Source organism: Pleuronectes platessa, chromosome 11 (assembly GCF_947347685.1).
Source record: "Pleuronectes platessa chromosome 11, fPlePla1.1, whole genome shotgun sequence".
Lineage (NCBI taxonomy): Eukaryota > Metazoa > Chordata > Actinopteri > Pleuronectiformes > Pleuronectidae > Pleuronectes > Pleuronectes platessa.
The window spans coordinates 8273328-8290852 of NC_070636.1; the positions used below are offsets into that span (position 1 = coordinate 8273328).

Sequence of the window (17525 nt, forward strand, 5' to 3'; positions counted from 1 at the left end):
AAACAAAGTACACAATCGTTTTTGCTAACCCATTTGGCACAGGCTCGCCGAAAAGGTTTGTTTTTCTTTGTTTTAAACCAGATTTTAAAAGTTCGCTTTGTTGCTCTTACGTAATTGGTCCCTTTATGTTAATGTTGACCAATTACAAATGAGCCAGGCCCTGTAAACAGAGGTCACACAGAGTTCACATTAACTGAGCAGTTATGTTAATCTGCCTTTCTGCCAGTTTGGAGATTTGGGTCATTCTGGTGTAACTGTCTCCATGATGGTTTCAAAGGGATGCTTACTTTATGAATTCATGGTTATTTTAGTTTATACAGCCTTAAAAAGCAAGAAGATGTTATCAGTAAAGTAAAGTAAAAATAAGATAGATTAGATGTTACTAGAGTAAAATAAAGAAAATATATGTCACTTACAATGCTAATGCTTCATTAGGAATTTTATTTTCATATAGAATGTCATTGGATCCCATTGGGCTGCTGGACTGAGGCGTTATGTGTCACTATCATAGACTGAATGTATAGATGCATGTCCACCTCCGTCCACCATCCAGGAAATATCCTGGATATGAGCATCATTTGAGAAGATTGGCTTTAAAAACTTGTACTTCTTTACTTTCTTGGTGTTTTCGTGATGTCTCCTGGGAAAAAAGAGAAAGACAAAAATAAATCCTCAAAGACACATTGCACAAAGTGCCGCCATTACTTAGTTTCAGCTGAGGAGACAAAAGAGCTTCATGTTTTTGTAATTCAAACAAAGCATGAAGGACTTTTTTTGCTGTAATTTACCTCATCTGATTCTCATCTCAATGAAGCACCCCTGAATAAATGGTTGATTATACACGAGAATGTCCTTGCTATACTCGACCTTCCAAGCACGAGTAGTTGCTGACTCTCAGGTGTGCAGATGGGTAAGAAATGAAAGGGAAAAACTTGAATAAATGAGCACAGGAACATGAACACTGGTGCATCCACACAGACCAGGAGGAATCAGTGAATGGTTTGAGGAGCACAGTCACTAGGTTTTCACTATGGATTGCTTTGGCTTATGCCTTGGACTCAACAAGGACCGGAAGACTTAAACACTACCTGACGTACATGAGTGGCACATGAGGCTCTGCCAAAAATAAAAACTCTGTGGTGTAGGTATAACATTTAGACAAACATTTGGAAACAATTTTTCCAAAGTCACAGGAAAACTCATACCCAGTGGCTCCATGAGTCTACCTCGTGATTTTAGTGAGGAAAACAAGAGGGAAAAGGAAAAAGACTTTAAGGAAATAAAGCAAACGTTTTTTTTCTGAGTCCAGAGACCTGTCTCAGCTGTTGATTCACTCTTTTAGAATTGTATAAATAACTATAAATAACAAAAATGTGTGTTTCTTTCTTGAACCCATGGGACCTTGTGGTGATGTGTCTCACCCAAAACAAGCTGCACCTTTCTTTTTCTCCTGGTCGAGAACCAGCACCTGCACTTTCTGGCGTCTCGTCATATTTTCTTTTTGTTTTGATTTCCGGCTTCATTATTACCATCTCCTTGAATTATTATTAATGCAGCGAAACAGCCCAGAAATTGAATCCTAACTGCTTTGCTAAGGCAGCTTTAATTGTTTTTGTCACCATCTCCCTTTCATGCCTCTTCCTCTTCCCCCCTTCCTTCCCTTTGTCACTCCCTCTTCCTCTTCCTCTTCCTCCTTCTCTCTGTAACTAATGGTCCTTAAACGCAGCACCAGCTGTCGTGGTGCTGGGACCGAATCACAACAATCACGACTTATTGTCGGCGGCGTGCTGTCTGACTCAGCTAATGTCGGCGCTGATCGCATTAATGCCAGGCCTGATTAGAACACATCCATCACAATATTCCCGGCAATGACGAGGTAATAACCAGTATTATCCTGATAATGAAAAAGACTGTTGGGCTGAAGATTAAAACTAAACACTGATAACAAGGGACTTCATATTAGGGAATTACTGAGAGCAGAAGGAAATATTGGAGTTGCCCCCCTCCCTCCCTCCTTCCCTCCCCACTGTAGTCTCTGTCTGATGATGTCCTTGTCTCCTCTCCTTTACCTCCCGGTTCATCCCATTTCCTAATCGCCAACTAATTACCTACTTTTGCCTCCTATATATCTTTTCTTTGTCTTCTTCTGTAAACTCATTACCCTTTTATTCACCGTCGTGTCTGCCTCCTCTGCTTTTCATCTTCTCCTGCTTTCTCGTCTCTCTTTCCTCTTCTGTACTTTCCCATTACTGGGGCATCCTGGCTTCCCTCTACTCCCTGATTTTGTCCTTGTTTTTCTATTTTTTTCTTCCTAATTCCTCGTCTCCATTCCTGCTATTTCCATTCCCTTTCTTATTAAACATCCCGACTGTTTATCCTCCCTTCTTCATGACTGTTCGTGCTTTCCCCTGTGCTGGTCATGCTTCGTGCTATTTGTAGAAATCCTCCCAACTCCTTTCTCCTTTTCGTCTGCTTATTCTCTGACAATCCACCTGTTTATTTTTTTATTTTGCTCGTCTTCTCTTGTTTGACAGCCCCCCTGCTTTACCTCCTTATCCTCCCGGGCTGTTTGTGTGTCTGTGTGTGTTTTCTTTTCTTTTTTCCCCCGCTCAATCTATATCCCCACCTCCGTAGACGTGAGGAGTCCGGTCCATTTATGAGAAAGAGGGAGCTAGGGATGGAGAGAGAGGGAGACGTGTGGGAGGGAGTTTGAAGGGTTTTAATGAGCCAATGCTCACACTTGTGACAGGACGGGCAAGTGATGGAAAATTAATCTGTTTGAGAGAAAGTGGAGGAGCGTGTGTGTGTGTGTGTGTGTGTGTGTGTGTGTGTGTGTGTGTGTGTGTGTGTGTGTGTGTGTGTGTGTGTGTGTGTGAGAGTGTGTGCATATGGGAGTTTTGGGGTAATTTGTGTCTGTTTGTGCATTGTTATCCTATGAGAATTCACCAGCTCAAGTAGAGACATTTTTAACTTGTGCAATCAATATGAGTAGATACATGTATATATACTCTGTTTGTGTGTGTGTGTGTGTGTGTGTGTGTGTGTGTGTGTGTGTGTGTGTGTGTGTGTGTGTGTGTGTGTGTGTGTGTTATACTGATGAATGGCCTAGCTCTTAATGTTCTCAACCACTCTGTGGACTAACTAGACTATTTAATCACCCTCTCTCATCCTCCTCCTCCTCCTCACCTCCTCTCTGTTTCTGCCAAAGCTGAGTGTACTGCTGAGGTTAGACAACACTTATTGTGCAATGCATCACCACTGCGTGTTTGTCTGTGTGTGTGTGTGTGTGTGTGTGCGTGTGTGCGTGTGTGTGTGTGTGTCTGTGTGTGTGTGTGTGTGTGTGTGTGTAGTCCAGGTATTGCTGCTTTTGTGAGGACCTAGATCTGTTTTCAGCGTTATGGGGACTTGTCTTCAATATAAGGACAAAGAGCAAGTCCCTATATAACATGAGTCATTATATTTAAATGTGAAGATGTTTAAGGTTGGGCGTCAGTTATATAAGTGTTGTATAAGGGTGAGTTAAAGCTTAGCATTAAGCAAGTAGTAGTTAGGGTTATAATTAGCTTTAGGTTTAGGTATGTTATAGGTGAGGTTGGGTTGAGGCTCAGGTTGATGGTTTATAGTAAGCTAGGTTAAAACCTGACTGTAAAACTAAAGAACTAGTACTAAATGAATCAAAATATGCATGAGATCATTGAAATTTTGTAAATGTTATTTTTTAAACATCATATTACACAGTTATACATTATATCACATATATGCATTACATACAATTTTAAATCCCTTTTCTCAGACATGATTTGATGCAGGAGGAGCACAGGTGAACAACTGTCAGGTGGGAATCGGTTGTGAAGTGCAGCGTCCTTTGGCTTCTTCCTCCACTTCAGTCCCAGATGCTGTTTCTTCTTCTTTTTTGGCGTCTCCTCAGACTCCTCAGTCTCCACAGGTTCTGAAGATGGAAGAACATCAAGGGGGGGACTCCTGCTGGTTGTTTAGTACAGGTTTATCTGCAGGTTTGTCCACAGGCTTCTCCTCCTCCTGCCTCTCATCCTCCTCCTCCTGCTTCTCTTACTGGTCCTCCCCCTCTTTCTCCACCTCCTTTTTCTCCTGCCCCTCCTGATGCTTGACATCCTCTCTCTCCCTCTTCACTGAGAGCTGAAAATTTAGTTGAGTCAGCTCCTCCACTTCTCAGTGAGACTTGACTTCTTTCTCAAGTTCCGCCTTCAGGTGGGTGGCCTGCTGCCTGGATCTGAGGTTGTCAGCTTCATACCGTTTACTAATCTCATTGTATGAAGCTCTTAGTTTCTCCAGTTCATCTTGGAGAGGCTCATTTGTTCTCCTCTCTGCCTGCAGCTCCAAAGCAAACCTCTGCTGCTTGATTATATGAGCCTCCTGCAGCTCCTTGTAATATCTGTGGAGGTATTCCTCCTGGTTCTGCCCGGTGGTCTCAGTGGGGATCCCTGTGGTGCTGAGGGTTTCGATTTCCTCCTCCCAATTCTCAGGCTGCCATGTTTCTTCATCCCCGTCGCTGTAGCTTTCTTATAGGGGTTGCAGTTGGGCCTCATCCAGCCCTTGGCAAAGCTGGAGTTTCCACTCTCGTTGCTGGCGTCGGTGGGCCCTCTCCTTGCCCAACAGATGTTCAAGAAATTTGACATCTCGTTGAAATGCCCGGCAATCCCTGCAGTTGTCCTGAGCGTTGACCTGTTTAGTGGTTCTTCTGTTGTAGGCCATGGTGATCAGTTTGAATCAGGAATCTTATTGTTCATCTGTTTGTTGTCTGTTCCTCCTCACAGTGGTAAGCCACAAGGTTATCAGTAGGAAACGTTTTCTGAGTAAGAAGCTGCAGTCTTACATGTGTTGGAGATCATGTGTTTCACAGCATTACTGATAAAAGACATGAAATACTGGATACTGTAGTTAGAAGGTTTCAGGTTTGTTTGTGTGTTTGATGTGTGTGTGTGTGTGTGTGTGTGTGTGTCAAGGTATAGATGATGTAGTTGAGACCTAAATCTGTCTTCTTTAAGATTAAGTCAAGGTTAGGTTTAGATTTAGGTTTAGTTTTAGGTTAAGTGTCGGTTTAAGTTTTGGCTAGGTTGAGGTTAGGGCTAGAGTAAGTCTCCAGGATATCAATGTAAGTCAATGTAAGGTCCTTCGAAGTCATGGAGACATAACATGTGTGTGTGTGTGCGTGTGTGTGCGAGTGTGTATATGTGTGTGTGTGTCTGTGCGCGTTTGTGAGTGCATGTGTGCGTGTGTGTGTGCCTGAGCATTAGCACTGCATCAGTCAGTGTCCAGCCTGCTGGCTCCTACACCTGTCGGCTCGTTAAGGAGCACAGGAACAGATCGTGGTGGCACACAGCGTATAAATCTAACACACACGCTGCACACAGACACACCCACACACATCCTGGTTATAGGTGTTTTGACTTTCAATCACTCTCTTACTTCCTGTTACTTACCCTGTCAGCACTAATTGCCTGACTGCAGCCATTACCTCAACTTTCACATTTAACTGTGACACTCAAAACAACCCTCCTCCTAATGAGTTTCAGAAGGGGCTGCTCACAAATTAAGCTTTTACCAAGACCTTATAAGATAACGGACCTACTGTAGAGCGCTCACACACACACACATACACACACACACACACACACACACACACACACACACACACAGTGAGAACAGGCAATCTACCCATACTTGCAGGTGGTTGTCAGCCTACAGGCCAATTTCTTGGGTTGTATTGATCTTGAATTTCTGTAAGAATAGGTGTATGTATGTGCATGTGTGTGTCTGTGTGTGTCTGCATGTGTGCCTACAGCCGTAATGAGCACTGGGCCATGGGATGCCCAAAGGCAAGGTTCCCTAACAGGGTCAGACTCAAGGACGACTGGCATGGATCCATGCGCCCACCTCCAGCGCACACAGACACACACACACACACACAAACACACACACACACACACACACACACACACGCATACACACACACATTTTATAGTGGTCAAGGAGAATGCAAGCTGATCCACTACCACTCAACAATGTGAGAAAACAACATGATATTTGTGCATTGCACCCACCCATTGTTTTTTGTCTCATTCTGTCTGTCTTCTCTCTCATTGGTCCACACTCCCACACACACACACACACAAGTCTACACTTACACGCACACACACACACACACACACACAGTGAAACACCCTCTATTCGTCCCATTCACGCCCCACTAGCAGAGACTCAGAGTTTAGGTTATTAATGAGAGCATGTCCTAGCAGCATTGCATAGCTACTGCCCCACAGAGGAGAGGACATATAAGGAGAGGGACAAAAATGGGGAAGGAGAAGAAAAAAATAGGAGATTAAAGGAGAGAACAGAGAAGATGAGAGGGGGGGGAAAGCAAGTGGGGATAGTGGAAGTAAGGAGAGGTGCAAGGTGGGAGAAACCAGAGGATTGGGGAGGTAAAGGAAAGGAGAAAGAGGAAGAAAGAGGAGGAACTGTATAGGGAATAGGAAAGGATGAGAGAAAAGAAGAGACTAGTAGGAAAGGAGAGGAGAGGAGGAGGTGAGGATGCAGGAACAGATTTGTGCTGAGAAGAGTCTCAGTGAAGAGCTGTTCGGATCCCCTGAGGCGTCATAATGGTCACATTGGGAAAAAAAACGATGATCGATGCGCTGCGCACTGCTGAGGAGACAGCGCCATCTAGTGTCTGTTGTCGCAAACCCGTCCATGCAGTGACGATTCACACGAAGTCACAATCACGCACACTTACACACACATCACACACAAGCCTGTCAAACACAAACGGCTGCGTCACACTCACACAATCTGCTGCCTGCAGTCATTTTTCATCCCGACTCGTGCGTAAACACTCACGCAACATGCGCCGTCACACAAGCTGAGCGCAAAAACATATTTTGGAACTGATAGCCAGTCCCGTGGAACCCTGCGTGTGCGTGTGCGTGTGCGTGTGTGTTAGAGAGAGAGAGAAGCTGCTCGGCTTTTATTGTGCAAGTGATCTAGGGAGCGTTATGGGAGCAGAGCGATAAGCCTGGTGTCACTGGCGTCTAATCATACTCCATGTACCTTATCTGCTCTGGGCTCAGGGGACTGAGTGAACTGAGAAGAGGGAGAAGAGGAGGAGGAGGAGGAGGGAGAGTCGAGGGGAAGTGAAAGAGGAATAGGGACGAGAGAGAGAGAGAGAGAGAGAGAGAGAGATATGAAGGGGAGAAAAGGTGCAGGTTGGCAGAGGTGGGCGGGGGGGGGGGGGGGGGTAGAGGACACAGGAGAGGAAGGAGTGGAGATTTAAAGGTCTGCTGCACTAAAAGCATATAAGGAACCGGTGCCAGGCCCCGTGTCCCGACTCAGCTCGCCACCCGCACTGCACAAACCCACCTTGTCTAAGAGGATCCGTGACTTCAGTCCAACTTCCCACTTTGCGAGTGTGTGTGTGTGTGTGTGTGTGTGTGTGTGTGTGTGTGTGTGTGTGTGTGTGTGTGTGTGTATAGGGGTGAGGCGGGCAGTGCTAAGGATGGGTGGTAATTGAATAATGACAGTAACGCCTCTGATGGATTACCTGTCTCTCCTCCCTCTCCTCTTCCTCCATCACTGTCATCCCCTCACTTCTCCGCCGCTCTCGCCTCGCAACCCGCGGTCAAATTGTCTCCAGTCCGCGCCGCCACCCGTGCCAGCGGAGATAAAGACGCACGAGGAAAAAAGAAAAAACGCGTAAAATATTACGCGCCAGCACGGATTCACTCCACTAACCCGAGTCCTCTGACACTTTTAAAGGCATCCCGGCGCCTGAAAGAGGGAAGGAAGCAGTATTCACATCCTTTACTTCAGTTAAAAGTGTAAACAGCACCAGGCACAGACGTGCTCTGTGTACAAACAGGTTTCATCTTGTTGGCTTTCACTAAACTGAATTATCTGACTTTTACTGATGCGTTATGTAGTCACAACACTTGAATAATTCATTACAAGCATTTGGTATAAATATCTACCATATTCATTGAAAGTATCAAAAGTATTTATTATGTATTACCCTATACGCTTTCATTTGAGAGTATAGCATTTAAATTCATCATAAGATTTTCAAATTGTACATTGATAAACCTCTTTTCTTACGAATGTTGTGTATTTTTGTGTGTATGAATATTGATGGAAGCTGGGCCAGTCTGTAACGATGCATCACACTTCATTAGCTGACATGTGCTGGTTGTGTGGCCTTATAAGGTTTGAGATAATAATAACAATGTCTTGTGTATACGTGTAAAGTTGAATATAAATACTCAGAATAACAAAGTAAACCTGAGGTTTCATTTTATTCAACTGTACACCTCCATTGCTCTATATTTCAGAGGTAAATCCAGTAAAACACCCTCTACTCCTGTATATCAAAGTTATGGTTGCAAGTTATTTTTCAAATAAAGATTTTACACACAAAACACTTTATAAGAATGATGCGTTAGTATGAATACAACTACCCAACAGTATATGAAGCAGGTAAATGAGCCCCACCTCAGCCTGTTGCAACAATAAAGAACTGTTAACACATTGATGCATTAGCAGCATTTATACCTTTGAATTTCCACCATTTTTGTACAACTTTTTTACAAATCTATACTTTAAAAGACCCTAATTCTTCTGTATTTTATTAATTTACGCTTTTGAATGCATGTCCTAAACTTGTAAGTTTGGTTTTTTTTTTATTCTCATTTAACATATATGAATACTTCTGTACTTACTTTAACAGTTCATGTTTTTAGCTTAATTCTTTTATCGTAATATTGGGGGAAGGTATGGTTTCTCCATCTTTCCTTGCTTCCATGTTGTGTTTATTGTATTAAGAGCACAGAAGAAATAACTTTCCTCTGCTGGTATTGACACACTCTTCCTCTGTATCACACCCACACCTCGGGGTCGAGAGGATTGTGCTGGAACCAAATTAATTGTTTTTATTTGTGCAGTGCAGCAGAAATGGGCAGCGAGCGAGCCGAGGATGGAGAGCGATTGCAGCGCTCTGCTGCAATGCAGTTCAATCCACGGTATCTGCTCCCTGCTAAATGGAGCCTCTCCATCACCAGCGCAGACTCCCAGTGAAGGATTGATGTTGTGAATCAGGTGAAGCGTTGCCAGCAGGAGCACTTGGTCCATGCTGAGGAGAGGTCCGTCTCCACCTGATGACCCCCGATGATAACAGCGTGACCCTGATTCACCACCGGGGAGGGGGCTTCCCTTCACCTTTGTGAGCGCCGGAGTCTCTGCTTGTGGGTTTTTGTGTTTGGGAAATCTCCCTTCTCCTCTTCTCTTCTTCCTAATTCCCTCTCTTGTTCCTTCCTTCCGCTTGTGAGCCACAGAAAGAGACTTAACAGCCTCTATCTCACTGTGAGAGGGGGGAGGCGAGTGTGGAGAGGTGATATCAAGCTCAATTCATTTCCACACATATATCTCACAGCTGTTCGAGGATAACTAGAAGTCAACTAAAGGAAGAGAGGATTCTGTTTCTTCATCGTTCGTTTAATTAGTTGGAAAGAAGAGGGACTGCAGCTCTACACGTTTCAGGCAGCGAGGAGTATTTACATCAAGACAGATGTGGAAACAAACAGCACCAATGGTAGAAACCAGAGGGGAGGTGGTACATTTCCCTTCACTGATATAGCTTCTGTCATGAAGAGGGACTGAGAAGTAACAGGTGTGGTCAGGAGATTAAATGTGACAATATTTTAATAAAAGAAAAACGAAGACAGCAGATTTAGTTTTAAAAATACTTTTCTTGAAATTAATTCTGTTGTCTAACTGGTTTGATGTTTTCCAGTGGGATTAAGCCAAAGCAACAGTTCAACACTTTAAAACCGACCAACCAGTTTATTTTCTTCATGGTACAGAATGTGAAGTATAGTTATGCAGTTTCACAGTACAGGATTCTTCAAGTACAACTATTTAAACAGGTTGGTGATGCTTTATTGATGATGGCAACCGGAAGATACATGATTTTGTACATTTTCTTGTCAATCAACAGTCCTCCATCACACATGATCTCAGTGATATATTCTTCGTGACAACTATTTGATAAGACGCACAGCTCAGACCGCAAACTTCCTCCTGTTAGTAACTATCACCACCTATCACATCATCATCTTGTTATGCAGAGTATAAACCACATAGGGTATATGACGTATATTCCTGTATTAGTTGCTATCTAGATAAGAAACAGAGGCAGGAGAGTCAGAGGGTTTTGGGGAGAATCATGTTTTGGGACTTTGAATATTGTCAAAGGTGAGAAAAGGATTAAGGCTTCTCTCTTTCTAAGATAGTCTCACTCCGGGGTCACTGGGGGCAACCCGAGCTCTAATCCCCCTCTCTCCTCGCTGTATAGTGTAACAGTACACTGTGAGCTGGCACGGCATGGCACGGCACGGCCCGGTCCACTCTACCAGACCGGTGAGAAAGCAGTGATCCAAGGTCGAAAGTTATACAAGCCCATGAGAAAGCAGCAATCGTATCAACACACACACACACACTCACATAAACACACATGTACACACACTTTCTCTCACACACAAACAGTATAATATGCGAGTGGTTGTGGGACAGCGAATATTCTCTCTCTCTCTCTCTCTCTCTCACACACACACACACACACACAAACACACACACACACACACACACACACACACACACACATACAGTTACTGAGTCTTCTAAGCTCGTAGTTAATAGCACCCTGTTGTTCAGTGTCAGAGATGGACCCTGTAGGAGGAGGGGGGGGGGGGGGGGGGTAGGCTGCTACCAATGCATCAAGCTGAGAAGAACACAATCTCCCAACAAACGTTTGGGGTAGGAACTATTAACTTGATGTGTGTGTGTGTGTGTGTGTGTGTGTGTGTGTGTGTGTGTTTGTCTCTGTGTGTGTGTGTGTGATTGTGTAAATACAAGACACTTTTTGGAGGGGCATTTTTCTTCCTCTTAGTTTAATCTCACAAGAAACATTATCAAAATCCACTTGTTCAAAAAGTCCTACACAAAGACACAGCCTATTACAACTACAACAACTCATTAACCTGTTATTTTCTTTTCTATTGTTTTCTAACTTTATCCGATTCTTTTCTTTATTCTTCTGTTTCTTCCCAGTGTCCTTTTAATCACGCTTAGTGGAAGTTTGCTTCTTAGCCGATAAGCCCCTCTAAACCATGTCCTACCCTGCCGGCCTTCATATAAGAAGCTGCTGCAGGTCGGAGGAGAACGAGGATGTACAAATGGAGAACGGGGGGGGGGGGGGGGGGGGGGTAGAACGCAGGGAGAAAACAGGATAAAGCCGAGCAGAGAGGAGGAGAGATGGCGAGACGGAGAGACGCAGATGGCAGGGAGGGAAGGCAGAACGGGAGGATGGAGACGGAGGGATGAGGCACTGGATGTCTTCCTCCTGTTCCATCAGCAGAAGCCTGTTGGAGGCAAGGTACAATAATGAGAACAGCTGCAGTGGACACACACACACATGCACACACACTCACACCCACACACACACACACAGGGAGAAATCCTCCAGCCACTTAGCTACCGTCTGTCTACCACCAGATCCACATAAAAACACATAACCACACTTTTACACCACACAGGCAAACAGCTCTTACCCTCACACTCGAAGGCTTTCAGCATGGTGCTGTAAGTGGGGCCCAGCCAGGAGGTGTAGCTACCCAGAACCCTCTGCAGGTGGTGGGTGGCATCACTGAAGAGCAGATCAGATTCGCCATAGCCCGCTGAGCTGAACAGGCGGAAGCCCTCCTTGGCGTTGCCAAACGCGTTCTGCAGGCGAGAGGAAGTGTGTGACAGCACTTAATGCACAAGGGCACGCAGTGATGTGCGTTGGCGTGCAGTGTCTACACGTGTGTGGGTTTCTTTGGAAATGTGAGGATGTCTGTGTGTGCGTAGCCAGGGGATCAGCCCAGGCCGTATCAGTCATCCTGGCGTCTCCCACACACTCAGTAAGAAAGAGGGATGACAGTTCAGCAGATACCTGCGTTCTGAGACGTGCGGATCAATACCACAGACTCCACAGAGATACAGCAAAAGATAGACATGAACACACATAACTGGGGATGATATCACACACACAGTCACACACACACACAGAAACACACTTGCAATTTCTACGCACACCCACCTGTAAGCGTTCCAGGAACTTCCAGACGCGGCACTTGTCCTCCACACGCACCACCACAGCGTTGGTGGGGACGGCTGCCAGGTGGCAGTGTTCATGCTCCTCCAGGCCGGCCTCCGTCCCATCTGGGCACAGCAGCTTCAGGTCCTCCAGCTCCAGGTCCAGAGCCCAGGACTCCTGGTTCTTACCTGGGCAGCAGAGGAGGGGCAGTCTGTCAGATTTTAATTTAATTAAAGGTGTCGAACATTATGGGAAATAACTGCCAAGTGTGAACAGCTAGTCTGGCTCCATCCAAAGGTAACAAAATCCATCTAGCAGCGGCTTTAAAGCACTACATCTTGTTTAATTTTAACTGCACAAGAAATTAAGTGTAAAAAGGACAACTTGTGCTTTTTATGGGGATTTATCAGCAGCACCAGCCGCAGAGAAATCCAGGAATATTTGCCCCAGGCTCCAGAAAGTCACTGCACCAAATCAAGAGCTGGTTACTGTCACGAGAGGGGTCTCAGTTTTCATGTGTCGTTATTTGAGCCAAACCTCCGAGTCAAGGACGTTGCATTTCCATGAGGTCTTTGAATTTGAATCCAACTAAGTACATGGTAAACGTCAATGTATTTAGTACATTCCCTTTATTTACTCTCTATTTTTTTATTATATTATGTGGTTTCCATTTTTGTACAGAAGTAAAGCAGATTATTATTTAACTGCTGTAGTTTTCTTCTTTGCTTTTGATGACAAATTAATCAATTTGTTTGGTTTTATAATTTCAATTATGGAGATTATGTTTACCGTCTACAACTTAAAGGGGGATTCTGGTATTTTTCAACCTGAGGACTTCTCAATGAGCAAGACATGTGTTATATTGCCAGACTCTTAGCAAAGATCCAGAATATCAAATGGAGCTTTTTATTTTAGTGGACATTTTGTGGACTGTCGCAGTTGCCCCATAAGATTACATTGGATCAACTGGATGGATTCCAAAGAGTTCTGTAAGCTCCATTCATCTGCGCAGCCACATTTATTAACATAGGCCCCAGGTTGAAAAATACCAGAATCCCCCTTGAAAGTAGCAAACAAACCCCTAAATACAAACCACCTCGAGGCTACTTCCTCCCCCTCAGACCCCAGCACAGGCCGTCTGTGTTTTCTTGACCTCAGTTAATTGGTCTGACTCCAGACATTTCTGAACCATATGAGAAAGCGTGCTTCGTTAAACAGCGGCGGTGTTTGCTGAGCCGGCGTCAAACTGCTCCTTCTCGGCTGCACCAGCGGAGTCTGTGCAGCGTGACCGTGATAATGATCACCATTCATTTTGGATGTTGCCCAAAGCGGGGGAGCAGATGCAGCCAAACAGGGAATTAGGGCTTTTTCATGTCTGGACAAAAATGTCAGTCGGTCTGTCCCTTCCTGTCCCTGCCTGCCTTTCTTTATTGGCTGCTGTGAGACTCATTTGAGAAATATTGTGGAACACTGACATCCTGTGTCCTGTCAGGGACTAGCACTCTGCTGGCCTTAGGTAACCCTCATCATAAATAATTAAATTCTAAAATGATATCCTTGTACTGTGTAATTACTGGTGTAGTCTCTGAAATGCATCATAATTCAAACACCGACCGTCCAAATTGTCAAAGACTGTTGTGTGTTTGACAAAGGCCACATCCCCCAGATTTTCAGCCACGCATCTGAAATAAAAACACACAAATCATCAGACACTGTTAATCTTTAAATGAATCAAAACATGACTTAAAGGGGGAACTGCGCTCGAGAGTGAGTTATTTAAACAGCACGACTCTGTTTACACAAGTCAATTCTCTGCTGACTATTGAGGCGCTTTAGGAAATTGTTAAATCGGCTCCAGTGGCCATTTTATTCCCATCGCAGACACACTCACTGATTTGCTAAAGGCCATTTTACTGAGAACTACTGCACAGTAATATATAAGTGAACCAATTCATACCATTGTCTTTAATTATAACATAAAGGCAATGATCGAAATGGACATTAATGTAGATAACGCACATATGGTGACCATTCCAGTTGTTGATGTCTTCTTATGATGATCGTCTTTAATGAATGAAGTCTATTTCCACCATGTAATGTTATATACCTTCTACAGACGCCATGGGGCACGCCAGACTTATTGATCACCATCATCAATTAGTTTATTTCAGACAGCTCTAATTACTCATTATGTTTCTTTCATGGAGACAGAACAGGCTGAAGAGAATAAAGTGGAGCAGACACTCAGGCAGAGGTTGTAGCAGCTACACCTCCTCTGGGTGCCATTAGTGGATCATTTCCAGGTTATTAGTGTCGGGGTTGTACCTCAATGCCCCCGACTCTCCGTAGTGTCTCTCTCTGTGGCTGCTGGCGCAGATGTGTCTGTCGTACTCGTCTCCTATGCAGGCCTCGCACAGGTTCCTCGGGTTGTTGCCTCTGGGGTCATGATGGGGGTCTTTGGCACCCGGCACGCAGCTGTAACCAAAGAAGTTTCCGACCGCTGGTGAAAAACAAGGAGGTTGAGTGAGAGGACGAGTGGAGGGAAGTTAAAGGACTTAAGGAGAGCATGTCATCCAGTGGCTCAGACGACCAACTTCTCTTGCACTTCCTTAAATTACTCAAACCCAATAAACAGACACCCACATTTTGTGCACAAGCTGGAAAAGAATGTACCATAATACTGTGAATCAGATTCAGTGTTCTGCCGATTCAAAAATGTGCTAGAAGAACAATTACGACTCAGGAGAATTTGAGCTTTCAAGCAATCTGTAATTAATCCAAGTTGTGATAAGACTGAGGCAGATACAAACAAAAGCAGACCTAAAGTTGACTGAGGCCAAAGCGTCTCATGAGAGTCGGTAGCGTCGGTAGGAAGATTCTTTTAGCAAATCATAATGGACTTTTAAAACCTTTTTCTAAAGGTTATCCAAGCAAATAATCAATATTGAACAAAAAGGAAGATAATCATTTGTTGCAGCCATAATAGTATTTATAATAATCTAATCACCCAAGGAAACCTTACAATGCATCATATGTAAACACAAGAATAATTATAGATAAAACCAAAGGTTAACATCAAACTCTATATCAATCGATTTCTAAAAGTAATCATTGTTCACATGGTTTTCTCAGATATATTGTTTTGTTCCATTTGTTACTGTTGTAGTATTTACATGGATACAAAGACAATACTTGTCCCTTGAAAATATTACACACACACACACACACACACACACACACACACAAAGAGAGAGAAGGATGCTCTTTTCTGAAACTGACTCTTCTCCTCTTACCTTTACTCTCCTCCATCCCTTCACCTCTTTATTCCACATCACTGCTTCTCCCCCTCCTCCATCTGAACCTCTCATATACCACCCAAAGGCTTACACTCACACACACACACACACACACACACACACACACACACACACACACACACACACACCCACCCGCACACAACATTTTCACCGAATCTCTCTTCTTCCCCGGTGTCCAGCTCTGTCTCACCTTTGGGGAAGTTGCACTGCTCCCCTACGCTGATCTGGGATGTGTTGACCAGGTAGCCAATAGGGACGGTCCATCCCACTGTGGTTCTCATGCCGGGGTGACAGGAGCTGCGTTCGTGCATCTCCAGCAGGGACAGGTCTGATGAGGAGCGACGAGCCATCGCCACCACGTAGTAACTGATACCGTCTGGAGGAAAAAGAACAGTTGAGGAGAAAACCAGTGGGAGTCATTTCTCATATCAGGAGTAAGACTTGCACACTATGCACACAGTAGATGTACACATGAGATCCGCATGTTCATTTTGACATGTTTGGGCACCGCATAAGTTAAGTCCTTATTTGGACTGATTCCCTGTTTACTTACTAACTCCGTTGTGGGACTCTCCAGCAGCCAGATCCAGTCCGTGACAGAGGCCAGCAGCATAAATGTCATCTGCAAACATGGAGGCTGCGTCCGCTGTCCCATTCTGAGGAAAACACATTCATCATGTGGGTGTCAAATGGATTATCGGATGCTTGGTTGTTTCCAAACTGTGACGTGAAATATAAAACTCGTGGTTCTTTGGGACCTCTTCCACAGAGCTGAAACCATTTCAAATGACATGTATCTAACAGGTTCTGCTAAAAGAATAAACCACAGGTAAATTAGGGTTAGGGGTTCGGGGGTTAGAACAAAATGCCACCAGCTAATGAAGATGTGGCCACAAGGAAAGGGTCAAAAGCTAAATAATCTTTAAGATGTGTGAATGATGACCTTTTCCCCCGCAATAAAATGTCATATTCTTTGGAACTGATAAGCATGATGATCACTTTTGAAGAGCAGACTGGACAATCCCCTTTCCCATCACTGGTTCTTTAGGTACCTTGATTCTGTCGATACAGTCTCTGGTGTTCAGGCCACGGACGCATTGCAACGTTCCTCTAATATTCCGAGCCGTGGCGTTCCCAGCCAGATCCAGACACTTCCGCTCTTCAGCATTAGACAATACACACCAGGAAACTGGAGAAATCAATAGAAAAGAGTTCTAAATGAAGTGAAAAAGTAAAAGCAAGAGCACCTACCTGCACACTCCTGCCTTTTGAAACATTTAAAACATTTCTTTTGAGCATGCATAGATCATCACAGACATAATCTACCTGTAGTTTTTGGATTGGCGACAGCGCTGACACACAGTAGAGGCAGAATGAGGAGGAAGGCTACAGGCAGACGTCTCTGTAGACCCTCCATATTGGCTCTGGTAGGAAATCTGCTTCGGACGATCTCTCTAACACAACACAGATGAAGAGCCGGCGAATTGCATTGAAAAAAGTCCCACACCTGCCCACTTCCTGTCTTATAACCTGGTCCTGAGACAGAGAGGGACAGGAAGAGGGCGTGATGGGGGGATTGGGGGGGATGGAGAAAGAAGAAAACATCACATTATTCCTCCGTCCCCACCTCTCAACTCAAAGCCCCCGGTAGATAATCCTGCTTCCATCTCATGATAGCAGTATAGTGTTTCCCCCCTTCCAATTATCGGTGAGACTTATCCCCAGTGGAGATGACGGCGGTGGGCACATGTAGGCTCGGAGCAGTTCAGGTCACCTGGCACTGAGTGTCAACCGGGGCTCTTAATTAAAAAGGCTGCGGACAATGTGTCTCTGTGCTGGAGCTGTGTTGGTGCAGAACAGATCCTGGCGGGGGCTCGCTCCGACTCACTGGAGACCGATGCCCCAGGAAGGCAAGAACAAACAGCGCCGGTTATTGTTCCAGGCCACAGGACCCAGTGGAGGGAAAACATTTCAGCTACTTGATACAATTCTCCATTTTCTCTCTCGAAGGCACACACACACTCACTCACACATAGTCTCTCACACACACA

At 44.6% G+C, this 17525-nt stretch overlaps 1 protein-coding gene across 1 annotated transcript in view; it reads right to left on the minus strand.

Annotated features, from left to right (window-relative positions):
* Positions 1–16891, minus strand: part of otomp (otolith matrix protein) — a 54325-nt gene extending 37434 nt beyond the window's left edge. Inside the window, exons 1-8 of the mRNA XM_053434817.1 lie at positions 16801–16891; positions 16527–16663; positions 16028–16130; positions 15665–15850; positions 14483–14657; positions 13772–13839; positions 12161–12345; positions 11631–11802 (exon numbers count right to left, since the gene is read on the minus strand). Of these exons, the coding sequence (XP_053290792.1) occupies positions 11631–11802; positions 12161–12345; positions 13772–13839; positions 14483–14657; positions 15665–15850; positions 16028–16130; positions 16527–16663; positions 16801–16891 (1117 nt within the window). The remainder of the gene's footprint in view (positions 1–11630; positions 11803–12160; positions 12346–13771; positions 13840–14482; positions 14658–15664; positions 15851–16027; positions 16131–16526; positions 16664–16800) is intronic.
* Positions 16892–17525: the final 634 nt, after the last annotated feature.